The sequence below is a fragment of the Poromitra crassiceps genome, assembly GCF_964638095.1.
Source record: "Poromitra crassiceps genome assembly, chromosome: 16".
Classification (NCBI taxonomy): Eukaryota; Metazoa; Chordata; class Actinopteri; order Beryciformes; family Melamphaidae; genus Poromitra; species Poromitra crassiceps.
In genome coordinates, this window is record NC_139645.1 from 1,283,264 (window position 1) to 1,307,653 (window position 24,390).

Here is a 24,390-nt window from a genome sequence, read left to right on the forward strand (position 1 = left end):
CAGTCGGTGGTTGTGGTTATACATCCTGGCCAGGAACACCAATGGGTTGTGATCGGTGTATACCACCACTGGAATTGGGCTGGAACCAACGTAAACATCAAAGTACTGTAGGGCCAGGAGCATGGCGAGGGTCTCTTTCTCAATGGTAGAGTATCCGATCTGGTGACGCTTGAACTTGGCTGAGTAGTAGCAGACAGGATGGCTGAGTTCATCGGTACCATCCTGTAGCAACACCGCTCCAGCTCCAGAGCTACTCGCATCCACCTCCAACTGAAAGGGCCGGGAGAAATCCGGGGCCGCCAACACTGGAGCACTGCAGAGGAGAAATTTTGCATAGCGGAAAGCATATTGACATTCACTGTCCCACACAAACGGCTGCTTTGGGCTGCTCAGTTGGGTTAGAGGGGCCACTACCACAGAAAAGTTCCTGCAGAAACACCTGTAGTAGCCGGTCATCCCTAGGAAGCGCCGGAGCTCACGTCTGGTAGTGGGTGCAGGATAGGCAACGATGGCAGCTACTTTGGCCTCCACTGGGCGTACCTGCCCACAGCCAACTTGCTTTCCCAGGTAAGTTACCCTCGCTTTACCAAACTCACATTTGGCCAGATTTAGTGTCAGGGATGCTTCTACCAATCGGACAAAGACAGAGGTTAAGGTGACCATATGCTCAGACCAAGTGTTGGAATATACAACGACATCATCTAAGTACACATTACATGACCCTCTCTCAACCGCTGAAACAGTGTGTGTTTCTTCCTCTCCATAGTGTGCGCTTCTTCCTCTCCATAGTGTGCGTTCCATAAAGTCACTTCAGTAGTACTAGACTCTTTGTCTAGTCTACCATCTTTGCTCACAGAGGCAGAGCTGGGTCTTGTCTTGTTGTGACGCAATAGGATACCTCAGCTGGAGAAGCAGCAAATGATGATGTCCCGGAGGACCATGTGGAGGAATGCTTCTACCAATCGGACAAAGACAGAGGTTAAGGTGACCATATGCTCAGACCAAGTGTTGGAATATACAACGACATCATCTAAGTACACATTACATGTGGGGACACCACGGAGTACAGTGTTCATTAGCCGCTGGAAAGTGGCGGGTGCGTTACGCATCCCGAATGCCATCACAGTGTATTGTAGAAAATGGTCAGGCGTGACAAAAGCAGATATCTCTGATGCCCTAGAAGTGAGTGGGACCTGCCAATAACCTTTTAATAAGTCTAGCTTGGTGATGAAAACAGCTGAGCCAATGCTGTCAATGCAATCCTCCATGCGAGGTAGTGGAAAAGAATCAGGCACAGTAACTGCGTTCACCTTGCGGAAGTCAGTGCAGAAACGAGCAGAACCATCTGACTTTGGAGCCAACAGGCAAGGGGAACTCCAGGAGCTGTAGCTCGGTTTGGCTAGGCCATTTTTAAGCAAGTACTCTGCCTCCTTTTTCATCATCTCCCGCTTTAACATGGGACAACGGTAAGCATGCTGCTTTATGGGAGTGGCATTACCGACATCAATATCATGCTCAAGTACTGTAGTACGTGAAGGCACATCACCAAAGAGTGAGGGAAAAGCATGAATAAGGTTAGTCACATCCTCTTTTTGAACACCAGAAAGATGAGGCAGATGGGAATCCAGTTTGGATAGAATTCCTGAATTTGGCAGCCTACCACACTGCTGAGTGTCATCACGGGTCTTCAAACCATCCTCATCTGAAGACGTAAACAGACCAGACACCAGAGAGATGGAAGCAGCAGTGGACTCAGGCTCTGCTGGCTTGTCCTCCACAGCTTCTCTAGAGTGAAACAGCTTCAGCATGTTAGCATGACAAAGACGTGTCTGGCGTTTCCGTTCAGGAGTGTTAATAATATAGTTTGTGTCACCTATTTTACCTATTTTACTTTTAACTACATAGGGACCTGAGAAACGGGCAGTAAGTGCAGAACCAGGGATAGGTAGAAGTACTAACACCTTGTCTCCAGGCTGAAAACTACGTTCCACTGCCTTTTTGTCAAACTGCTTCTTCATGTTCTCCTGGGAAGAAGAGAGGGCCTCTCTGGCTAGAGAACATGCTCTGTGCAAGCGCTCCCGGCACTGAGTGACAAAGTCAAGGACATTAGTTGTAGGCGATGACTTTTCTGACAGTAGCTGTTCTTTCAGTACCTTCAAGGGGCCGCGCACACTGTGGCCAAACACTAGTTCAGCCGGGCTGAAGCCGAGGGACTCCTGCTTGACCTCCCGAATACCAAACAGTACAAAGGGCACACCCTCATCCCAGTCTTTTCCAGTCTCCAGACAGTATTTTCTCAACATAGATTTTAATGTTTGGTGCCAACGTTCCAATGCGCCCTGTGACTCAGGGTGATATGCACTGGAAATAGCATGCTCAATTCCCAGGGACTGTAGAGTCTGTTTGAACACCTTGGACATAAAGTCTGTTTGTACTACTTTGGGCAGACCAAAAGTGGTAAAGTACTTAATCAGAGCTTTGGTAACTGTTGGAGCGGTGATTTTACGTAGAGGAATAGCCTCGGGAAAACGAGTGGCAGTGCACATTAATGTTAGCAGAAACTGATTACCAGACTTTGCTTTTGGTAATGGACCGACACAATCTACAATCACACGCTCAAAAGGTTCCCCCACAGCTGGTATGGGGCAGAGAGGGGCAGGTGGAACTACCTGGTTGGGCTTCCCAGTAAGCTGACAAATGCTACAGGTTTTGCAGAATTTGGCTACATCAGCTTTTAACCCTGGCCAAAAGAAGTGTCTCAGGATCCTGTTGTAGGATTTTGTAACCCCTAAATGACCAGACCATGGATGTTCATGGGCCAACTCCAGGACATGTTGTCGGTATTCAGTGGGAACCACCACCTGACGTACTGTATCCCAATCCTCTTCGGTCTCACCCAGACCGTGCCTGGCCAACGGCACCCAGGAGCGCATCAATACTCCATCATCTAAGTAGAAAGAATGCAGCCTGCACTTTTCCTCTGCTACGTTAGCAGCATTAGCAAAGCATTTTGTGAGAGAAGTGTCAGCTTTTTGGGCGCTGATAAGAGACTCACGAGTTACAGGTAGCTGCATGATGGCCTCCTGGACCACCGGTTCCATGGCAGGACTGGATTCAGACCGACAAGGCACCTCTGTTAGAGGGTCAGCAGTAAGTGGAAGTTTATCCTCCATAAACGCAGTAGCGAGCACAGAGTCAGCAAGGTCTGCACCATCCATTTCCTCCTTTTGCTTACGGGCTTGGGCTCTGGTGAGGACACTGGCAGAGAACACATCAGGATAAGCATGTGAGGCTTCATCATTTAGATCAGTATTTGCAATGTCTACCATTTCAGGGACTGGCCTCACCTTACCTCCTGCGATATCATTCCCCATGATAAACTCAACTCCCCGTATGGGAAATGAAGAACGGACAGCCACCATGAATAAACCAGAGACCAGCTTTGACTGTACATACACATGGTGGAGGGGAGCAGGCACAAAACCCATCTCAATGCCTTGGACTATAGTGCTGGCATTACAAGCAGAGTTTTTATTCAAGGGCAGAACATCAGATAGGATAAAAGATTGTGACCCACCAGTGTCTCTCAAAATCCAGACAGGCTGCTGATCCTCAGTCTTCCCTGTCAAAGACACAAACCCATCAGATATGAAAGGCTTGAAACATTCATCAGGCCCCTCCAATGGCTTGACAGGCGGTATCTGGGAGACAGGGGGGATTGTTTTGACCAAGCTCACACCTTTTGGTGGAAGAAACCGCAGGGGCTGCTGTTTGCGCTTTAATGTAAAGCAGTCTTTAATCACATGACCAAGTTTGTGGCAGTAGCTACATTCTGTGTCAGACTTGGGTCCTGAAGAAGACACTGTAGAACGCATGGGCTGAGAACCATTTTTACTCAGAGTGTTGTCACGAAAGGAGGGTTCACGTTTTCCCACAAACACACTTTTATGTGTTAACGCGAACTCCTCTGCCAGGACCGCTGCTTCCTGTAATGTGGTTGCTTTTTGTTCATTTAAGTAAACCACAGTGCGATCTGGCACACAAATCTTGAACTCTTCCAAGAGAATTAATTCACGTAGAGAACTGAAGTTATTGGCTTTGCTGGCAAGACACCACCTATCAAAGAGTGTGCCTTTTTCTCTGGCAAATTCAACAAACATTTGGGAGTAAGATTTTTTCAAATTTCGAAAACGTTGTCTATATGCTTCAGGGACAAGTTCGTATATTCTAAGGATAGCAGACTTAACAGCATCATACTGTAGGCTATCTTCTAAGGAAAGGGCTGCACATGCCTCCTGAGCTCTACCAGTTAATTTGCACTGAAGCAATAAGGGCCAGACCTCTTTAGGCCAGTGCAATGCCACAGCAATGCGCTCAAATGCACTAAAGTAGGACTCAACTTCAGATTCCCGAAATGGAGGAACCAAAGCAATGTTTTTACTCACATCAAAAGCTGGAGCGGGGGGAATTGGGACCGATGGAGAGGGTGCAGGCGGTGGAGCCAGGGTGCTTGATGATTGGAGCACACCAGACCCAGCGCTCACCTTGGACTGCAATTCAAGCTGGCGTATTTTAACTGCAGTGTCCGCCTCAATCCTACGGACCTCCAACTGGAATTTTAGCTCCTCTCTCCGAGCTTCTGCTTTGTCCTGAACTTCAAGCTGAAGGCGAGCCAAACGCACCTTTAATCGGGCCTCCTTCTGGGACCCTGGAGAGCTTCCGTCAGAGAAGGGATCGAACCGTGGAAGTGATTGAGGTACATGAGCTGGTGGTGACTTAAACTGGAGTTTTACAACACCACTCACTTCCTCTCCAGGAGATTCAGGGGCCTCCTCAGCAGGAGCATTTGAAGCTCCCTGCTGCTCAGGTAAATTAACTACACCTTGTTCCACCAAGCCATCGACAATTAGACCTTTCAACTCCTTTTTCACCAGAGATTTAGACACCACAATGCCATAGTGTGTAGCAATTGAACACAAGTCCTCCTTCCTACATGTGTCAATCAGGTCTAAAGTGGGATTACTCACAAACTCCTCCAAATTAAAAGCCATACCTTTTAGCACCACAGCCAAAGGCAGGAGGAGAAGACAAGACAGCCAAAACACAGCTTGTGCACACAGAAAGCAGAAAGTTTGGCCCAAACTTTCAACAATAGCACCAGGCTACTACAAATTTCCTAGACGATAACCCAGATTACAAAGAAAATCCCGGACGAGCCCCCATTTATGTTACGACCATGAAGAAGTCTAGGGCAACAGGTGTAACATAAAAAGGTCTAGGAACAAAGCGAGATGCACGGAGTTGAAAAATGATCAAACAATGATTTATTTGAAACAAAAGATTTAAATCACAGGTAAGCCATTTGCTTCAGGGTGGCCAAAAGCCCAACAAATTTACCTAGAAAATAAAGCAAACTACACTGAAACAAAAACACAATTCTACCCTCCCTAGCCTACAAAAAACAGGAGAAAAGGGGGGATGAAAATAAAGGGCAGCACACCCCTACAGGGCTTCCTGAGTTAGTGGTCAACAAAACAAAAAGAAAACAAAACTGAAATCGAACCCAGGGTTAAGGAATACAGCAAACAGTAGCTAGTGGTAAGACGCCAGAAAACCAGCTACAGGGTCAATACCAGGTCTATCAATAGGCCTCTAAGAGCACAGGTATTAACAAGAAAGGCCAATCAAGATCATCAAGTTGAGAACAAAAAGAATAGAGAGCAGAGGAGCTAACAGCTAATAGGAGAGAGCTGCAGTCTCAAGTGTACACAGAAAGCAGGTGCTGGCTGTCGAAGTGGCAGAAGGCCCAGCACTGGAGTCTCCCTGGCTTCTTATGCTGGCTTGATTGGGCACCAGCTCCAGGTGAGGGCTCCTCAGTAATCAGTCAATTAGAGGGGGGGGCGTGTCTGGAATAGAGACAGAGGTGAGAAAATGCAACACTGACCAACCCAAGGCCAGGCTCTGACCAAGGCCGTAACAGTACCATACTTGAATTTCTTTTTGACAACATCTTTGCTTTTTCCGAATATATTTCTCATGCGTGGGATATAGGAGGAAAAAGTTGACATATGATAGATAATTCATATATTTTACTTACTACATATTGTAGTTAAATCGGTGTTTTGCGGTCCATGCCGTGTGTGCTGTGTGTGTGTTTGTATGGTTTTGTATTGTTTATGCACCGGAATCGATATGGTAATAACTTTATGTTGATGTGTCTGATATGTGGGATGGGTCATGTAATTTGTCCTGACACGTAAATAAAACTTTCATTCATTCATTCATTCATTCATTCGACAATAACAATCTTGAATCTTGAAAATGACACACGATTCTGATATTTTCATGTCTAGGAAAATTTGGGGATTAAATGGGTTAAAACATGGTAAGACAATGAAACTAAGGAAACACACGAGACAAGATTAAAATTAATATAAGATAGGTTAAATACAGGAATAGAATAGAATAGAATACAACAGAACACAAATGTGTCCCATTTGCCATCTCATTTACATTTCAACAGTGAATATAAACCACATCGGTTTATGCTTCTGCATCCGTTCAGGTTCACAGCCATGGTTGTTCACAGCATTATCTATGTCTATGGTTCACAGTCACACATCACATAAGCACATAACAGGGAACCAAGCTATGTCAGGAACATAGTCAGGAATAACGGAATTTCTAACCGAATCAAATCACACAGCAGTGGACGTTTCAACCAATGACAGCGCTGCTAACTGAATCATCATCAGAGGCTGGTCAGTCAGAGCGAGACGTCAGACGCGCTAGCTAGCTTAGCAGCTAGCGGGACAAGTACACAACAACACTGGGGCTATTCGTTCACTTTGTGGCCACATATTTAGATTGAATTGGTCAAAGTTGCGAATCGCCTAAGTTAGCGTCTACATCGACGTCGGGTCGAAGGTAAGATGAGTGTTTATTTCTCGGCTGTAGCTCAGCGAAGCGTCGCAGGAGGGGGGCGCAAAGGACACATGACAAAAAAAACATGTTGGGGAGCATCCTTGTTTGTTGTTTACATATTAGTCCATTCGGGTTAACGTTAGCTAATATTAGCTCGCTATTCGGCTCGAACAAACGACCAATTAAACTTTGTATAAAATAATATTTGGATACATTATTTATATTTGATAAATGATTCGTATTAACCAAAACAAATCATGCTTCCCCATAATCTGTGCTAGCATTTATTAACTTCCCAAACCGTCTCATTCTGTTTGAGGGATTGGATCAACTTTCCCTGTCATGTAAAACAAAATATTGTTGTAATGTTGATCATTAACATTGTCCTCCATCATTTTTCATTCCTTCTTCACCACCCTCTCAAATAATTTTCATTTATTAATCTCTTAAATCGCTGTGAACGTTACTGTTTCTCTCTCCTCCTTGCATCTCAATGCATAATGTTACCCTCGTTACTTTGAACTGAATCACTCCACCACCTTGTATACCACAACAACTCATCCATCGATCCTTCCCTCCCTCCAGATGCAGTTCATGCTGTTGTTCAGCAGGCAGGGGAAGCTGCGGCTGCAGAAATGGTATGTGCCTCTGTCTGACAAGGAGAGGAAGAAGATCTCCAGAGACCTGGTGCAGACCATACTGGCCAGGAAGCCCAAGATGTGCAGCTTTCTGGAGTGGAGGGACCTTAAGATCGTCTACAAGAGGTAAGCAAGTAACAGAAGTGTCAAAGCTGGCTGTGGTGTCTCTCATTCCCTGACGGCAGCACTCTGTGCTTTCCTCCAACTTGCTGTTTAAACACAGACACACAGATACAGGGTCCCAAAAGCACGCACAAATCGCTTGAGGGACAGTTTCTTCCCGCAGGCCACGAGACTCCTTAACATATACAAATAGTGTAGTAGCTGTACTGTACCGTACTGTAGCTGCTACCATTATGTATGTCTAATGTTTAATTGTATGTTTAATTAGGTATATGCTATTAGCACCTGTACGTCAAATACGTCGAATTTAAAATGTTTAAGCACGTCTAAAGTATGCACATGACATGTGCACCTATGTGCAGTGAAAATGCCACTTTTTTTTTTTTTATGTTTAAGTACGTCTAAAGTATGCACACGACATGTGCACCTATGTGCAGTGAATATGCCACTGTCTCTGACTTGTCTTATCACTCTACTGCCTTATTGCTTGTTGTGTCTCTTGTTGTTTTTGCACTCATATGCCCTGTTATATTTATGTTGTAAACGGAGTTCACAGCACAAGAATTTCACATGTGATACTTGTACTACGGAGTGACAATAAAAATCTTGAATCTTGAACATGCATGCAAACATGAACGCACAGATACATATCAATTATATACATAAACATGACTCTGATTCTCTCTGCTTTCTCTCAACATACATGTGAGGGCCTGAGGGGAAAATGAAATATTTCCATACATATTATTTCCAGTGGTGGCAGATCCCATATTACCACATGTTCCTAAACTGCACACTTCTTATTTGCATGTTGCCTCCCTTCATGTTAACCCATGACATGTATCACCTTGTATTTCCTTCTATTGTAGGTATGCTAGCTTCATGTTAACCCATGTATCACCTTGTATTTCCTTCTATTGTAGGTATGCTAGCCTCCCTTCATGTTAACCCATGACATGTATCACCTTGTATTTCCTTCTATTGTAGGTATGCTAGCCTGTATTTCTGCTGTGCAGTAGAGGATCAGGACAATGAGCTGATCACCCTGGAGATCATCCATAGATATGTGGAGCTGCTGGACAAATACTTTGGCAGTGTGAGTCTCTTCAACTTCACACTGTGTGTGTGTGTGTGTGTGTGTGTGTGTGTGTGTGTGTGTGTGTGTGTGTGTGTGTGTGTGTGTGTGTGCGCGCGTGCGTGCGTGTGTGTGAGTCTCTTCAACTTCACACACATTTCCTTCCTCTGTGATGCCAGACACATTCCAGAGAAATCTGACAATAAAGTCCTGTGTGTGTGTGTGTGTGCGTGTGTGTGTGTGTGCGTTTATACGTACATGCACAAGTCTACAGTGACTGTGTTAACATGGACTAGGCTAGGCTGAGTATCCTGGTTATGAGACTTAATACTAGTATGCCAGTTACTCATTACTGCATGCTATTTGCGCAGGCACCTGTGATGTTTACAACAAAAGTGGCATCAGCTGCGACTCGCTTGTATCGAGTGTGTGACATCATCCACCTTTTTTGGGCACAGACTGTGTGGGACTTCCTCTTCATGGTGGTCTGTCCCTGTTTGTACGCCGCTTCTTTCATTTGAGTCACAACACCTTCGTCCTCTAGTCTGTACACTACAGACTTGAATAGCATTTCCATGCTTCCTCCCATGTAGACTGCCAGGCATATTTCATTATTTCATCAGCGAAAGACAAAACTCCATGAGATGCTTTCATTGCTGCCATTGTTTGAAATGTTCTGTTGCGTCATTTGGCTGAAGCCGTGCTGAAGCCGTGCCGGCACAGGTTGTCGGCTGCAGTTAGAAACCAGTAGTATGCCGGTTTCTTACTTAGTGCTTTTTACTCCAGCTCGTGTCATCAGGTTTCTCAAAACCGGTTTAAGGGCTTATCCAGGGTTCTGAAATCGGGATATGATGTTTACATGTGCAAACACAAAAACGGGATACTTCAAAAAGCCGTTCATATTTTAACCGGGGTACTCATCATGTCCATCTAAACGCAGTCAGTAAAAGCAGTGAAAGTCATTTTAGGCTACACAGAATCTCCTCTGATCTGCTAACTGCGTTGGTGCGGCCTCACAGGTGTGTGAGCTGGATATCATCTTCAACTTTGAGAAGGCCTACTTCATCCTGGATGAGTTCCTGCTGGGAGGAGAAGCCCAGGAGACGTCTAAGAAGAACGTGCTGAAGGCCATCGAGCAGGCCGACCTACTGCAGGAGGTGAGCACTGCTTCTTTATCGGCGACTCTGGTTGTGGAGTAGACAATTTCACAGGCCAACTACTGTATTAGGTAGAGTACGTATGTGTAGAATTCATAGTTTCATTTAGTCACAGGGTGGAGAATCAGATCGAAAGGGAGATCCAAAACGCTCTCTCTACCTTCCTGTGTTGCTCTATCCACCACTTGGTCTTCTATGTCCTCTCCTCAGCACTGCAGTCAGTGCATATTAAAGTCTGCTGCAGCGCTCAATCACTATCTCTCCACCTCTCCTTGTGCCTATAAGCACTTTGATAGGCTGATAAAGTGAGTGTTGTCCCTCCTCCTTGTGCCTATAAGCACTTTGATAGGCTGATAAAGTGAGTGTTGTCCCTCCTCCTTGTGCCTATAAGCACTTTGATAGGCTGATAAAGTGAGTGTTGTCCCTCCTCCTTGTGCATATAAGCACCTTGATAGGCTGATAAAGTGAGTGTTGTCCCTCCTAAGCGCCGTGCGTGTTTGCATAGCTGTCATCAGTGGTAGTAGATCAAGTTAATGCTAAGCCATTTATTTTTAGTAAGCACACTGCAATTGTGTTATTGTAACATGGCTCACTTTACAAGCCTGTAAAAGGAAAACTCACTGGAAAGTCCTGCCCCCCATCAACTGATTTTATAATCACGCTGTGTCTAATCTATAATCCTATAATCCTAGATCCTATCTCCTAGATCCTCTAATAAGAATGTGTGTTTGTGTGATCAGAAATTGTGTTCGGCCACAGCTATGTCATTTTATGTGCTGAATTTTTAGATTCAGATTTTTTAATTAGGTAATTAGGGGCCAAATAAATGGGCAGAAAATGGCTAATTAGTGGCCAAAATGAATGAACACGGGTTCAGCACCATGGAGAGCTCCATCCGTCCGCTACTGATGGAGCGGAGTTGGAATCAGCCAGGGAAGCGGACGATGAAACACCTCTGGGGTGAGAGAGGAGAGGCTGTATGCCAACTCTGTGAGCGAGCCCTGAGTAAATGGCCAGTGATTGTGAGCTCCAGCGGGTATCAGAATCACAACTATAATAAGAATATCAGAATCAGAACTATAATAAGAATATCAGAATCAGAACTATAATAATAATATCAGAATCACAACTATAATAAGAATATCAGAATCACAACTATAATAAGAATATCAGAATCAGAACTATAATAATAATATCAGAATCAGAACTATAATAAGAATATCAGAATCACAACTATAATAATAATATCAGAATCACAACTATAATAAGAATATCAGAATCACAACTATAATAAGAATATCAGAATCACAACTATAATAAGAAAGTCTCTGCAAAGTCTCTGTGAGCGAGCGACCAACAGCTGCACAGCCCGCTACACTGCATGTGTATTCTGCTAGGAAGTTAAATTGGGAGTGGTACTTTGCTCTGCAAAACATGACTCATGACTACCTCATCATAAGTTTGTTTTTATTTTCTGTCTGTAATTATGTTTTTTTTTTTTTACTTATGCTGCTGCCCGTCTTGGCCAGGTCTCCCTTGAGAAAGAGATGTATTCATCTCAATGGGACTTTCCTGCTTTAAACAGAAAAGACAAAGTGTCTTTCAGTGGAGAGCATTACGTGTGTGTTTGTTTTCTCTTCCTCGTCTGCAGGAGGCCGAAGCACCACGGAGCGTCCTGGAAGAGATCGGACTGACATAAATGTGTCCCCGGCATTACTGCGTTACGCAGATCTCACCACCACCATGTCTCTGTCCCGTGTCAGTGTTGTATGTATATAATCATCACAATCAATGTACTGTACTATTCTGTAACGTCATTTAATGTTGTTTCAATTGTGGTGTTCAAGTGTCTCTGCTATGTACCAGATCGCTGTTCTCTGCAGTACAATTGACTACACTCCCCACACAACTCTGGAAACCCTATGGAGTACAATGTAGCGAAGACATCCACATGAAAACGGCGGTTATCATGTTAGCATCATCCATTGTCATGCTCATCGATCGCAGAGCTGTATGTGGGGTTCGGTTTACGAGACAGACTTCAAAATGAAAGTCTGGAGTATTTCTGATTTCATGACACGATTAAAGCTCCTTAAATGTGCCGTCATGGTGATCATTGACACCATGATAACAAATTATAGCTGGACATATCGAACACACCAGACAAGTTCAATTAAACCATACACCCACGTTCAATTAGTTAAGTTTCCTTTTTCTTCAAGAATTTCACATTTCCTTGAGTCAAATTCTTTGCCTTTGTAGTTCCTACATTAGTGTCAAACATCTTAATGTCGTTTAGTAGGCTTTTTTCCTGTACGCACTGGATTTATCTTTCCGACACGTTGGTTGAACATTTAACGAAAATTTGTATGGCCTTTGGAGATCAAGCTTAGTCTTAAATCAGGATTCCCATATGGGGAAATATGATCCTAATAAGAGACGATATTTGATGTATTATCGTAGTTTAGGCTAATTCTTAGAGTAACATATGACCAAAGAACACTGTGTTGACCTAATGGTGTCTATGGAAGACTCACTTGGTGGAAAAGGGATTAAGAGCTACTAACCACAACTGATTTGACAGTATGTTTAAGATGTATTGTGATTATATATTTCAGCATAGTTGTCCCTTTTTTGCCATATTTTGATAAGTATTCGAATCAAATCAATTTAAAGACTAGGTCTATTCCAAAGTGTTTTTTTTGGGGGGGGTGAGAACTTTAGCTCTGTCGATTGACAAGGACGACTGCACGTAGAGTACATCACTAATACTCAGTGCCAGCTTGCTCATTTATCTATAGGATTCTATAGGAAAAACCAAGCAAACACACTATTACATACTCACCCCAGTTTGTCTTTCTAACTATTTGAATAGGTAACACCAAAAGGGTGTTCTGTAACCATTGATTTGTAGGCAATCGTCCAACGACTGTCATGTTCATCTTTTATTTGTGCAAAAGAAATAACCAACTTTTGTATTAACCCATTGATACCTGATGCAGCATTTGTGTGTGTATCCCTTTAAGACCGCGAACCGCGTTAACGCGGTTCGCGGTCTTAAAGGGATACGCACACAAGTGAGGGATATACACGCAAATGCTGCATCAGGTATCAATGGGTTAAACACTGCCAACACATTTGCCAACATTTTTTTTCTGATACTTCATTGAAAGTAACAATAAATGTATCCAAAAAAGAAAACCCGACTGTTAGTCTTTGTTTCACACCGTTTTTATCTCAGTCACTATAAACACATGTAGTTTAGTGCTTCAGCTGATGGTGTTAAAGCAAAACTATCACTTTGCAAAAGAAGCGAAACATTTACATTTGGACAAAATGGTGATCTGGCCTGCTGAAAACCTGAAATGACAAAAGACAACTGTGTGGCTTTTTCTCATCATTGCCCAAAAGATCACATTTATTCCTAACTGAATGTGGAGCAGTTCTCTATCCACTCATGTAGTTGCAAACAGCTATGAGTTTGTGTTGTTGATGTCATTGTCAACATTTCCAACCAGTTCATTTGGATTCTGTGGGTCAGACTTTTCACTTTGCACCTCTGGACTACACTTGTTTTCAGTCTCATTGTGCACACTGGGATTCATCCCCAAGTCTTCCTTCATCCCCAAGTCTTCCTCACCACTCCCAATCAGCTCCCTTTCATTCCTATCTTGACTCGGACTTGTTGCAGAAAGGTTCTTCTCCCCGGCCTCTGGCTCGTCCTTCTCCGACTCTCCAGATGAAGTCATCCCTGCAGGAGAATGGCTCTTCTTCTTGCGTTTCCTCTTGTTCTTCTTCTTGCTCTTCTTGGAGCGTTTGTGGCGGTGTGTCTGGGTGTCATCATGGTGTGTCTGGGTGTCGTCATGGCGTGTCTGGGTGTCGTCATTTGGGGTTTCGTCTTCCCTATGGGGCTGCTTGGGGCTCCGATCGTTGCTCTTTTCTCTGCTTTTTCTCTTTCTCTCCCGGTCTCTACTTCTGCTCTTTGACCGGTCTCTCTCTACTCCGACACGTGCGTCTTTCTCTCGACTCCGAGGCCTGTCTCTCTCTCGACTTCGACTCCTGTACTTGTCCTTCCCTCTGTTCCGAAGCCTGTCTCGCTCCCGCTCTCCACTTCTACTCCTCGAGCGGTCCCGCTCTCTGTCTCTGTCCCTACTCCTGCTCCGATAGCCGTCTCTCCTCCTGCCGACGGGTCTGGATCTGGACGACCTGTCGCTGCGCATGCCGTCTCCTCTGTGGTGGTGATGCGGGGGCGGCGCCCACCTCTCGCGACTCCTCTCCCTGCTTCGGCTCCTCCGCTTGCCGCCTTCTCGTCGGCCGTGGGACCGCTCGGATCTCGGGGGGCTTCTGCTGCCGTTGCGCTGCCTCCACGAGCGCTCCCTGCATCGCTCCGAGTACCACCCCGCCCGCGGGGTCCACCTGCCGCCGCGGTCCGGTGACAAGTGCAGGTCTCTGTCAGCCTCCCAGAACTCGTTGCCGGGGTTACGAAACACATGGAGGAAGTTACAGTGCTTCCCTTTGGGACACTTCTGTCTGTCAAACAAGCCTGAGGGGGGGGAAAATACACACAGGAGGAAGCAAGATAGTGAATTCACAGAGATAGTGAATGTCCAGTATACAGTATATGATGATGTCATACATCGATCTTGCTGTGAAACTCAGCTGTCAATGAGCCAAACTCCTGTATATTTACTAGGGCTGTGAATCTTCACTGGCCTCACGATTCGATTCGATTACGATTCAGAGGGCTACGATTCGATTCGATTACGATTATCGATGCATCTCGATGCATCTTAAATCGATGCATCACTTTCTCTCTTTTTTCTCACTGTGTGGCTACTTTTAAAATAAAAGTGCATTTGGAATTGCATTGTATTATGATCCAAATAAACAACTGCATGTACTTCCATTATATTTTATTTGATTATTTAAAAAAAAAATAATAATAATAATAATAATCGATTTTTGACATTTGTGAATCGATGCAGAATCGTGCACGTCCGCATCGCGATGCATCTTATAATCGATTATTTTTGACACCCCTAATATTTACTATACTTAGCAAATAATGTGTTCCTGATTTCTGGGCGAATAAGTGACTCACCACATATAGCGTTCTTCCAGCGTGTAACGGGGCAGAGCTCACAGTGAAGCTGCTTGCCTGCATACCACCTCCCGTTGAACTGGACGAAGGCCTCTCTACAGTGCTCCTCTCTTGACGCACAACAGAGAGACACAAGACAGAAGACAGACAATGAGGAGAGTTTGATTCCAAATTGTGAACACAGCGCACGTCGACCATTTTGAAAGTGTAGCCGAGTAGTAGTTGTGCATTGGCTTACGTGTCAAACTGGATGTAAACATTTCCTCTCAAGTGTGGTTCAAAGTTGCAGCTGACCTAAAAGGGGGACCCGGCAGATTTCAGTTAAACTTTTTTTTTTTTTAACTTGTAATGATTTGATCAGTGAGCATGAACCTAAACCTAAACTAAAGTCTGGGCAGGTTTCTATACAGCAAACAGCTCTGATTCTTCCTGGCATCGGTAAGAGATCTAACATTAGATTACAAGGACATTTTCAAACACTTAATTTTTTTTTATCTCATAACACAATGGGGGGGGAGACAAAAACAAACAAACACAACAGATAACAATTAAAACAAAAATTCCCCAAACCAGATTTCACATTGTCCTGATCTTCTTACCTTGAATTGCACCACCTTGCCGACACTCTTGAACTCTGGCAGGACATCCTCGTAGAAATCGAGGAAATGCTCCTGCAGCTCCTCCTCGCTGTGCTCCAAACACGCGTCGGTGTCATAGTCATCGCGGTGACACTGCACCATGCCAAACGTCACAAACATCCCGCGGATCATCAGGGTCGGGCTCGCGGCGGGATGAACGTGCTTACGAGAGCATCTGAACGTACAGAGGGATGGTTGAGTATTTCATCTATGCAAACAAACTATCGATTCACCTGCAGACGAACGACACATTTATGAATGTCAAGTTTCAAAAGACAAACGGAAACGTACCGCTCTCCAAATCGACATGCTCCCGTCTTGAGGAAGAAGGGACAGTTGGCGATGTCCCGCTCTGTCCCATAGTTCTCAGAGCTTCCTGTCGCTGGAGCCTCAGGATTCATCCATGGAGCTCCATTCTCTAGCTGCAATGGAGAACATCCACAAATGTAGTTTAATTGTTCATCACCGAGAGGCATTAGGTGAGCTTTTAGTTCAGTCTCTCTTTAATCCTCATTCTATGGTCACAAGACTGTCAGTGCACTGTAACGGCCCGGCTCCACGACAGCCATCGTGCGTCAGGCAGTGCCATCAGTGAAAGATGCTCCACTGCTCGCCTTGTGTCCGATGGCTGCATCCAAGCTACAAAATCACAGAGGTTATATCCTTGATGGCTCGAACATTGGAATTAAGTTGAATTGATTGTTTTCTGGTGAATCCATTGAAAAGCCAACACACTCTGTGTCAAGTTGTCGCAACACTGATGGCAATACGACGCTTTGCTGGTCGTGGAGCTCTAACGTAACCCTGACACGCCTTACTGCTGGTTGCTTGTAATTTCGGTGATCTAGGAATCTTTTTTTTGGGGGGGGGTTTAGGCTTTTCCTACTGCTGCAATCACTGCAAGAGACTCTGGATAAGAGTAAGCTGAAAGCCTCAAATGTAAAAATGTGTTGTCTATCCTCCTAACCACAGTTTCAATATGATCGATGCATGCTTAGGGGCTTTACACTGGAAATACTATTTTGAGAGCAATCAGTGATCACAATTCATGCTAGGAATAATTGTCCTGCTATCAATAGTTGTCCTGCTCATGCACTGATCCCTTTGATGCTCTCTTGAAGACTGACTGTAGTGGAGTTCTGTTGAATTTGATTTATATTATACATTTCAATAATACAATAAATGTCCCCCCTCACTCTTTTCTACTCGTGAATATTTGGGGGTCATAAAAAAAACAATGCAATGATGTCAGCGCGTGTAATACCTGATTCTCAGCTTCGTCCAACATTTTCTGAACAGCCTCCTACAAATGGTGTAAAGACATTGCTGGTGAAAATGTGTAGGGGTCAACAGAGAGCATATCTGTTCCTGCATGTTAAGATCACATCAACAATTTGGTTCACGTCTCAACAGGTTAATAATGCAAAAGATATCTGGACTCTCGGGAGGCAAATTCACAGACACTTTTCACACAGAGCCACGAGTAAAAGATACATCCTCGTCCTGAGAGTGGAAGGTGATGGTAACTTGGTATGGGTGTTTCTCTTTGTGTGGATCTTAGTTAAGGAACAGGATCATTGCTTGTGCCGCTCGGTCAAGGAAAAAGTAAAAAAAAAAATTGTGTATAAGGCAAGAACACTTGAAAGGAAATACTCAGTTGGTACAAAATTATACAAGCCATAAATTAGATATGTTTAAATATAGGATTATTTCAATCATCAATTTGGATGCTACTAGTAATTACTAATATAAATAAATACTGGTGATAAATCTAACGGTCCACTCATTGGTCAAAGTAGATGAGGATATAATTCTCTTTGTTTCTATCCTCCTGGGGCCCGTTTCACCTCTCTGTCTCGCTTCTTCTGCTGCTTCAGGTCTATTTCCTCCTGGTCTCTCTTCTGCTGCGAGTCCCACTCCTCCTTTATCATCCGCTGTGAAAACAAGACAGAATGACAAGTTCATTTAAATCATCAACATGATCAAAATACACCTATCTTACAAATGACTATAGAACCTGGCATGTTCACAAACTTTCCGAATTTTAACTTTTAAGAAACTAGTACAGTGCCCATTCGCTCCTCTGCTGCCAGTGGTGTAGTCTAGTTTTTTTGTAGTGAGCATAATGTATGTAAGTTTTGACATCAACTTGGAAGTGAGATTCGCTTGTTTATTCAAAGTTTATTAATATTGAACGTGTCACATGTCCAAATTGCACTGCATTTCCTCAGGCACGCAGCAACACACCCGCCCAGTGTGAAGTAGATCGGACGAACGGTTCTCGAGATATGCGAAGGACACACACACACAGAGTCCTTGCTTTATAGTATGACGAGCCAGAGTATGTTCTGTGTGATGGAGACTGAAAAGCTGTAGGATACCTCATCCTCTTCTTTTCTCTTCCTTGCAGCTTCCTCCCTCTCAGACTTGAGCCTGAACTCCTCCTGAGCAAGCCTCTCTCTGTCCAGCCACTGTTCATGCAGCCGCTGCCTGAAAAGACAAGGCGGAGGCATATCAAACACATTGGAGATTACAAACTCACGTCTTCATATCACGTCTAATGCAGTCTGTGTTGGTATTCTCTCTAGAATCTAGATCAACATTGATGTTAGGCCTACATGGTATTCTTACCAGTGATTGTGTTGCACATGAAAACAGAACAAAGTTAGCATTTAGTTACCTTTCCTTCTCAGCATCATCATCATCTTCTTCTCCTTCCTTCTCCTCCTCCTCCTCCTCCTCCTCAGATAAACAGTTCGCTCCATCTGTTAAAACTAAAGATGTGCAAGTGTCTATCAAGCGTAACAGCAATGTTTGTTAAAGTGATACTCAACACTTTCAACTCGGAGCTATCATGAGAACAATGCGAAGTTAACACATTACATTTGGTAAGTTAGCTAACTCCATACCACATTGTCTGACTTGGGCTAGGGCCTGGCGTTTCCGTTTTCTTCGTACTTTCTTCAGCATCGCTCTGCGTTGTTTTTGCCTGCAGCTAAAGTGATGACAGGTAAAACAATAACGAACAAGCACATCAGACTCAGAGATGCAAACTCACGGAGAGTGAAAGAAAGGTGACAGATACCAGGGCAGACACAAAACCACCACCATCCCTGCAGACTTGAAAAGCGTAACGTGATGCTGCTAGCTTTGAGTCTATCTATCCAACACATAAACAGATAGTTAAGCTAACTTTAACATGATCAATACAAATAAAGGTTAAGTGTGAGAGAGCAGAGCCCTGTACTACGAAACTAGTTTAACAGATCCGCGATAAGTCCCTTTGATCTGGTTTGACTGAACAGGATCAAAGCTATCTAGTTAACTGATACTACGACGCTGGTTTTTTACTAGGTAAGTGGACCTGGGATCTGCCTGTGCACGCGCACGTTTTTCGCTCGTGCACAGGCGCGCGTCCACGCGAAAGAGGTGCGCCAGCCAATCACATTATGAACAGCTGAGTTTATCCACGCCCACACCCATTTCCACACCCATTTCCTCGTTCAATGAAGCGCAGTGCATGATCAGAGTTTTAGCGGATATTTAATGTATCCGCGATTTAATGTCAGAATGAAAATCCGCGTTGGATAGTCTGCTGAAGGGCTGTCTAAAGCAGCAGCTTGTACTCACATCAGTCATTTGATTTACTTTGATCAGCGATTGATACAGCTGCATTGATACAGGCAGCAGCAACAAATCTAAATGTGTAATCTCAGTCTATACATTTCCACAATCTGTAAGCCTATTTAGACCATAGATTTAGAAACGCATGCTCAATGAATAATGATCTCTATCACTCATGTGTGTGGTTGCACTGATCGAATAATTCATATATAAAATAGCCTAGTATAAAGCCTAATAGCCTACTATAAAAGAGAAAACTGCTGAACTGAATTGAGACGTATAGGCTTTTCTGGCATGTAGGAGAATATCACCCTCACTCCATTTGAGGGTCCATTCATGATATGCGCCGCAGTGATTAATAGTGATCATATTTCTCCACGCATCGTTGAGCTGTTAAGACATAAAGTGGTAAGTAGGCTTAATTTAATTATGTAGCCTACAGAGCCACAAATGTTTTTCTTGTTATATTCTCAGTTGACTGCAATCTATTTTTCATATGGCGATCTTATATGAACGGTGAGTGACTCCAGAGAGCCGATTATATGGGTCTGTCATGGATTTTGATCTTATCCTCTGAAGCTAACCTGGTCGCGACCAGGTTAGCTTTGCAGCGTCAGTTGCCATGGTGATTGAAAGTTAACTTGCTTTGTAGTACGGCTAAACCAGGTTTAAACTCAAACTTACTCGGATAAGGCATTAAACTAGCTTCGTAGTACAGGGCTCTGGTAACGTTACCTTAATGCTGGAGCAGAAACCAGTGAAGGAGTGGATGCTGCCATGATAACCATAGGATCATAACAGCTAAGGCTAACGTTAACGTGCCCTAGCTAGCTTTCTACACCTAACTAGTTAGCTAGCTAGTTCCTTCACAAAGTTAGCTCGCCAGCATTTAGTCGAAAAACACTGGCTTTTCGTATGATTGGATTAGTTATTTGTTGAGATGAATTTGTTCGCAAAGGTACTGGATTAGCTGACAATAGCTAACTAGCTAACTACCAGTGGCGTTTGTTGTTTTGCTCACGAGCAGAAGAAACGAGGAAAAGGTGACGCTAAACACTTCCGGTTCACCTTAAGGCTTCTTCGTCTTCTTCTTCTTCTATGCGTTTTCGCAGTACTGCCACCTACTGTGCTGGAGTGTAGCAGAGTCCTAATAAATAAATAAATATGCCTGCTCAAAACCACATTTACTAGCCGTCTCTCAAATAATCGAGTACAGTATACAATATGGCAATATATATAGTTCATATTGTGAGACATATAGTACAGAAATGTATGGCACATTTGTGTTTATGTATGTAGGCCTACATACTGTACATAAATGTGTATGTGTATATACTGTAGCTAGACATATATATTAGTAAGTAGGCTATGAAAGATGAGTTTTTTGGATACTGAGAAAGGGGTAGGAATACATAGGGGCATACTTCGACCTACTCCTTTTCGAACATGTAATATTTAATTTGTGTTGTTTATGAGAGTTAAGAAAGTTCTGGTCAAAGTGCTTATCCCCTTGAGCCTTGTTGCCTCATCCTGGGAAGGCCCCGGGTTGAATCCGGCCTGAGCAGTGAGCACTGACAGATGCATCTGACCTGATCACTCTACCTACCTACCAAACAACATGCTTATTTCATGTCATTAACAGGTAGGCTACATTTATACACACTAGCACAGTATTTATTGTTACCTACCCACCCATTGCCAAAACAGAAAATGTATTGTCAACAAGAAAGATAAAGTGGGAAATAAATGCAACAATGTTGATGTAACAATTATTTGACTTATTTTCCCTTTTTAATCATTGGACAAAAAGATAAGAACAGCACTAAACGTTATCAAGAACTTTACATCATCGCATCCACATAGTATAAGTCAAAGATAAGGCGTCTTGTAGGCCCATCAACATTGTTGTAGACCTCTACTCCTTTTCTCACCGCATTATTAAGGCAAAAAGATATACAGTACACTAGCAATAACAAATGATGACAAATGATGATTTCCATCACAATTATGATCCAGCTTTCCTTGTGCAGTATGCTTGACCTCTCTCTATCTCTCTCTCTCTCACACACACACACACACACACACACACACACACGCACGGACACACACGGACACACACGCGCGTGCACACACACACACACATTCATCATCATTGACTCTTGTTGTCAGGTGAGGAAGACGGCCTGAGGAAGAAGGCGGGGCTGCTGGCACAGCGGTAGCACAGAGCCTGCGGCACCAGAGCGTACAGGATGTTGAGCAGCAGGAAGAGCGGCTGGCTGTCAGCTGGCACTCTGTAGGAGAACGGTGTCCGTGTGTGAAGAGACGCAGCGATGTGACAGAACTGCGCCTGACAGAGGAAGAGGAGAGCATCATGACAATGACTGACTGACAGCTACTGAGCTCATCCTGTGAGCCGGATTGGACCCTTTGGTGGGCCGGTTCTGGTCCCCGGGCCGTATCTTTGACACCCCTGCTTTACATGGAGAGTGACTGAAAAAAGTGGCACAGGCTGTCTCGTAGCAACCATGGCTGCCGGAGCATCAGCTTTGCTATTAATATCTTTGGCAGACAGCTGACACTTAAGTGAGTGCCACCATGCCACCTGCTCTGAAGTCAGACACTGCCTTTGTCCCACCGCTGAGTGACCTGTCAGCCTGCAGCTCCAACTAAAAGCTGCTGCGTATTGTTGAGATCTGATTGGTCCCCTAGCAGCTGCTTAGAAACATCTGATTGGTCCCCTAGCAGCTGCTTAGAAACATAACACAACATCAACAAAGAGACCAATCTGCAGCAAGAAGAGAGGAGAACTTAGACAATTCCAGAACAGAAGCTGGTATACTGTATGGGCATTTTGAATATAAGGCCAACAAACTGACAAAACAGAGTAGAATTATACTTGCCTTATAACATCTAGGGACAAACATTGCAAACTAGCTTAGGCTATAAATGTCAGGATATATAACAAAGACTGTTTCATGTGAATGCTCTATGTTTATGTATCTGTCCCTATAGACCCCTTATACAGCTTGTCAACATTGAGCTGCGCGCGCAACGTGTAGGCAGAAAACCCTCAGCCCAGCATTCACAGACAGTGAAAAAGCCCCGCTGTCAGGACTGCTCTATGCCCATCTGCAACACACAGTTATATTTTAGTTTTAAAATGCAGTTCTCGGCTTACTACCACAGCTTATCGCCTAGTGATAAGCAATGTTATGCATCGAAATTAACGTTGTTTAATGGGATATGTCTTACAGACCCATACGCACTGGCGCTGTCAATTGGCCAAGCGTAGTGGCCGGCAATACATATCGTGCATTCCTTTATAACTGGGAATAGCGTAGATAATTATTCTGTAACTTGCAAAGATATATTGTTATGTTGATAATGCACACAACTCAATAATGACATTATGTAACGTTACTTGGTCGTTAACTAACCGAGCGATGTGGCTGAGCAGCCTACAGCTACAGGCAGCTTACCTGATTATGAAGAGCACTACAAAGTTGGGCATTTTTAATGATGTCCTCGTTCCAATCAGTTCAACTCAATAATGACATTATTTAACGTTACTTGGTTGTTAACTAACCGAGCGATGTGGCTGTTACTAGCAGCCTACTACAGTTTACCTGATATGAAATGAGCGAGCACTGCAAAGTCGGGCATTTTTAACGATTTCCTCTTTCGGCTTGCAACCAAAGACACCTACGGTTAGCATAAAAGCAGTATGAGTTGACGGGATTCGGTAAAACTTTAGTCCTTGCTTTTAATGCTAACCGTAGGTGTCTTTGGTTGCAAGCCGAAAGAGGAAATCGTTAAAAATGCCCGACTTTGCAGTGCTCTTCATAATCAGGTAAGCTGCCTGAAACTGTAGGCTGCTCAGCCACATCGCTCGGTTAGTTAACGACCAAGTAACGTTACATAATGTCATTATTGAGTTGTGTGCATTATCAACATAACAATATATCTTTGCAAGTTACAGAATAATTATCTACGCTATCCCCAGTTATAAAGGAATGCACGATATGTATGACTAGGCTTGGCCAATTGACAGCGCCAGTGCGTATGGGTCTGTAAGACATATCCCATTAAACAACGTTAATTTCGATGCATAACATTGCTTATCACTAGGCGATAAGCTGTGGTAGTAAGCCGAGAACTGCATTTTAAAACTAAAATATAACTGTGTGTTGCAGATGGGCATAGAGCAGTCCTGACAGCGGGGCTTTTTCACTGTCTGTGAATGCTGCGCTGACGGTTTTCTGCCTACACGTTGCGCACGCAGCTTGCTTTGTTGTCATTGTGACGTAGGCGTATAATTGGTCTATAGAAATAAACTTTTCAATCAATCAATGAAACTATGTTGGTGTTTCAAACTTGGTTATTTAATTTTCGCTGTATCTGTGTTGGAAATTGTATATCACTGTGTCACTGTTAACATTGACATCTGTGTTAGTCTTGAGGGATACATCAAAATAGTAGGATACACACAGCTGCCTGTTTTAGAAGGTACACTGACTAGAGACACTAGTCTGTGGAGACCTTCACATGAGTACTGATTAATGATCTCTGCACTGCCAGTGTCACCCACAGTCTCAATGCAACGCCACAGCAACGAGTCACATGTAAAAACGCACCTTAATTCAAAGCATGTGAACATCTTAGTGAAAATTACATTTTCAATCTGAAATTATGTAATGTCAGGTGAGAATTTCACATATGAAAACTGTGTCCAAAATCCACATAATTTGTGTGCGTGCGTGCGTGTGCGTGTGTGTGTGTGTGTGTGTGTGCGTGCATGCGTGTATGTGTGTTTACGTGGCTATACTGGTATTTACGAGCAAGGCAGAAATTATTATGTTATCTCCTCTGTGTCTCAGAAATAACTTAAGAGATGTCTTCTATACATTTGTTAAATTTTAAGAATCCACACAGAAATAGCCACAGAGGCCATTTTAGACGTCGGCAATTATGAGAAAAAGATGCTTTGAGTTGGAAAATCTTCTTTGTCCTCCAAAAAGGTTTCCAATTTTGTTTATAGTATACTAACTATAAACTATAACCAGTATACTGTATTCATGTGATACTACTTACCTGTGCCAGCGCACCTGAG

The 24,390-nt window shown here is 43.7% G+C and overlaps 3 protein-coding genes across 4 annotated transcripts in view; 1 reads left to right on the top strand and 2 right to left on the bottom strand.

Annotated features, from left to right (window-relative positions):
* The first annotated feature begins 6,780 nt into the window (after window positions 1–6,780).
* LOC310790947 (AP-1 complex subunit sigma-2-like) lies at window positions 6,781–11,705 on the top strand. The gene is made up of 5 exons (XM_083652655.1): window positions 6,781–6,927; window positions 7,510–7,688; window positions 8,673–8,781; window positions 9,780–9,917; window positions 11,569–11,705. The coding sequence occupies exons 2-5, from the start codon at window positions 7,510–7,512 to the stop codon at window positions 11,614–11,616; spliced, it is 474 nt and encodes a 157-aa protein (XP_083508781.1). The 5' UTR covers window positions 6,781–6,927; the 3' UTR covers window positions 11,617–11,705.
* Window positions 11,706–12,834: 1,129 nt separating this feature from the next.
* zrsr2 (zinc finger (CCCH type), RNA-binding motif and serine/arginine rich 2) lies at window positions 12,835–18,650 on the bottom strand. Of its 2 annotated transcripts, XM_083652653.1 has the most exons (11): window positions 18,566–18,650; window positions 18,337–18,430; window positions 18,038–18,146; window positions 17,504–17,590; window positions 16,921–16,959; window positions 15,948–16,078; window positions 15,618–15,831; window positions 15,257–15,312; window positions 15,019–15,128; window positions 12,987–14,460; window positions 12,835–12,910 (listed from the first exon to the last, which is right to left on the bottom strand). In XM_083652653.1, exons 1-10 carry the CDS (start codon window positions 18,624–18,626, stop codon window positions 13,391–13,393), a joined length of 1,971 nt encoding a protein of 656 aa, XP_083508779.1. In that variant the 5' UTR covers window positions 18,627–18,650; the 3' UTR covers window positions 12,835–12,910; window positions 12,987–13,390. The 2 variants fall into 2 exon arrangements, with proteins under 2 accessions (XP_083508779.1, XP_083508780.1); XM_083652654.1 differs by lacking the exons at window positions 17,504–17,590; window positions 18,038–18,146; window positions 18,337–18,430; window positions 18,566–18,650 and adding an exon at window positions 17,151–17,477 and having other exon boundaries at window positions 16,921–17,018.
* A 2,779-nt stretch (window positions 18,651–21,429) lies between these two features.
* The window catches only part of LOC310791168 (transmembrane 6 superfamily member 1-like), a gene marked incomplete at its 3' end in the record, with an annotated part of 9,930 nt that continues 6,969 nt past the window's right edge, over window positions 21,430–24,390 (bottom strand). The window contains exons 9-10 of the mRNA XM_083652861.1: window positions 24,372–24,390; window positions 21,430–21,627 (exon numbers count right to left, since the gene is read on the bottom strand). The exon at window positions 24,372–24,390 is cut by the window's right edge and continues 101 nt beyond it. Of these exons, the coding sequence (XP_083508987.1) occupies window positions 21,430–21,627; window positions 24,372–24,390 (217 nt within the window). The remainder of the gene's footprint in view (window positions 21,628–24,371) is intronic.

Bases quoted from the DNA above. Each gene is read 5' to 3' on its own strand.
- zrsr2 (XM_083652653.1), bottom strand. From the start codon at position 18,626: ATGCTGAAGAAAGTACGAAGAAAACGGAAACGCCAGGCCCTAGCCCAA. The intron at 15,129-15,256 runs GTAAGCCAATGC...TTGTGCGTCAAG, and splicing joins GTTTACATCCAGTTTGACAC to AGAGGAGCACTGTAGAGAGG. The intron at 14,461-15,018 runs GTGAGTCACTTA...CCCCCCCCTCAG, and splicing joins CTGGAAGAACGCTATATGTG to GCTTGTTTGACAGACAGAAG.
- LOC310790947 (XM_083652655.1), top strand. From the start codon at position 7,510: ATGCAGTTCATGCTGTTGTTCAGCAGGCAGGGGAAGCTGCGGCTGCAG. The intron at 8,782-9,779 runs GTGAGTCTCTTC...GCGGCCTCACAG, and splicing joins TGGACAAATACTTTGGCAGT to GTGTGTGAGCTGGATATCAT. The intron at 9,918-11,568 runs GTGAGCACTGCT...CCTCGTCTGCAG, and splicing joins AGGCCGACCTACTGCAGGAG to GAGGCCGAAGCACCACGGAG.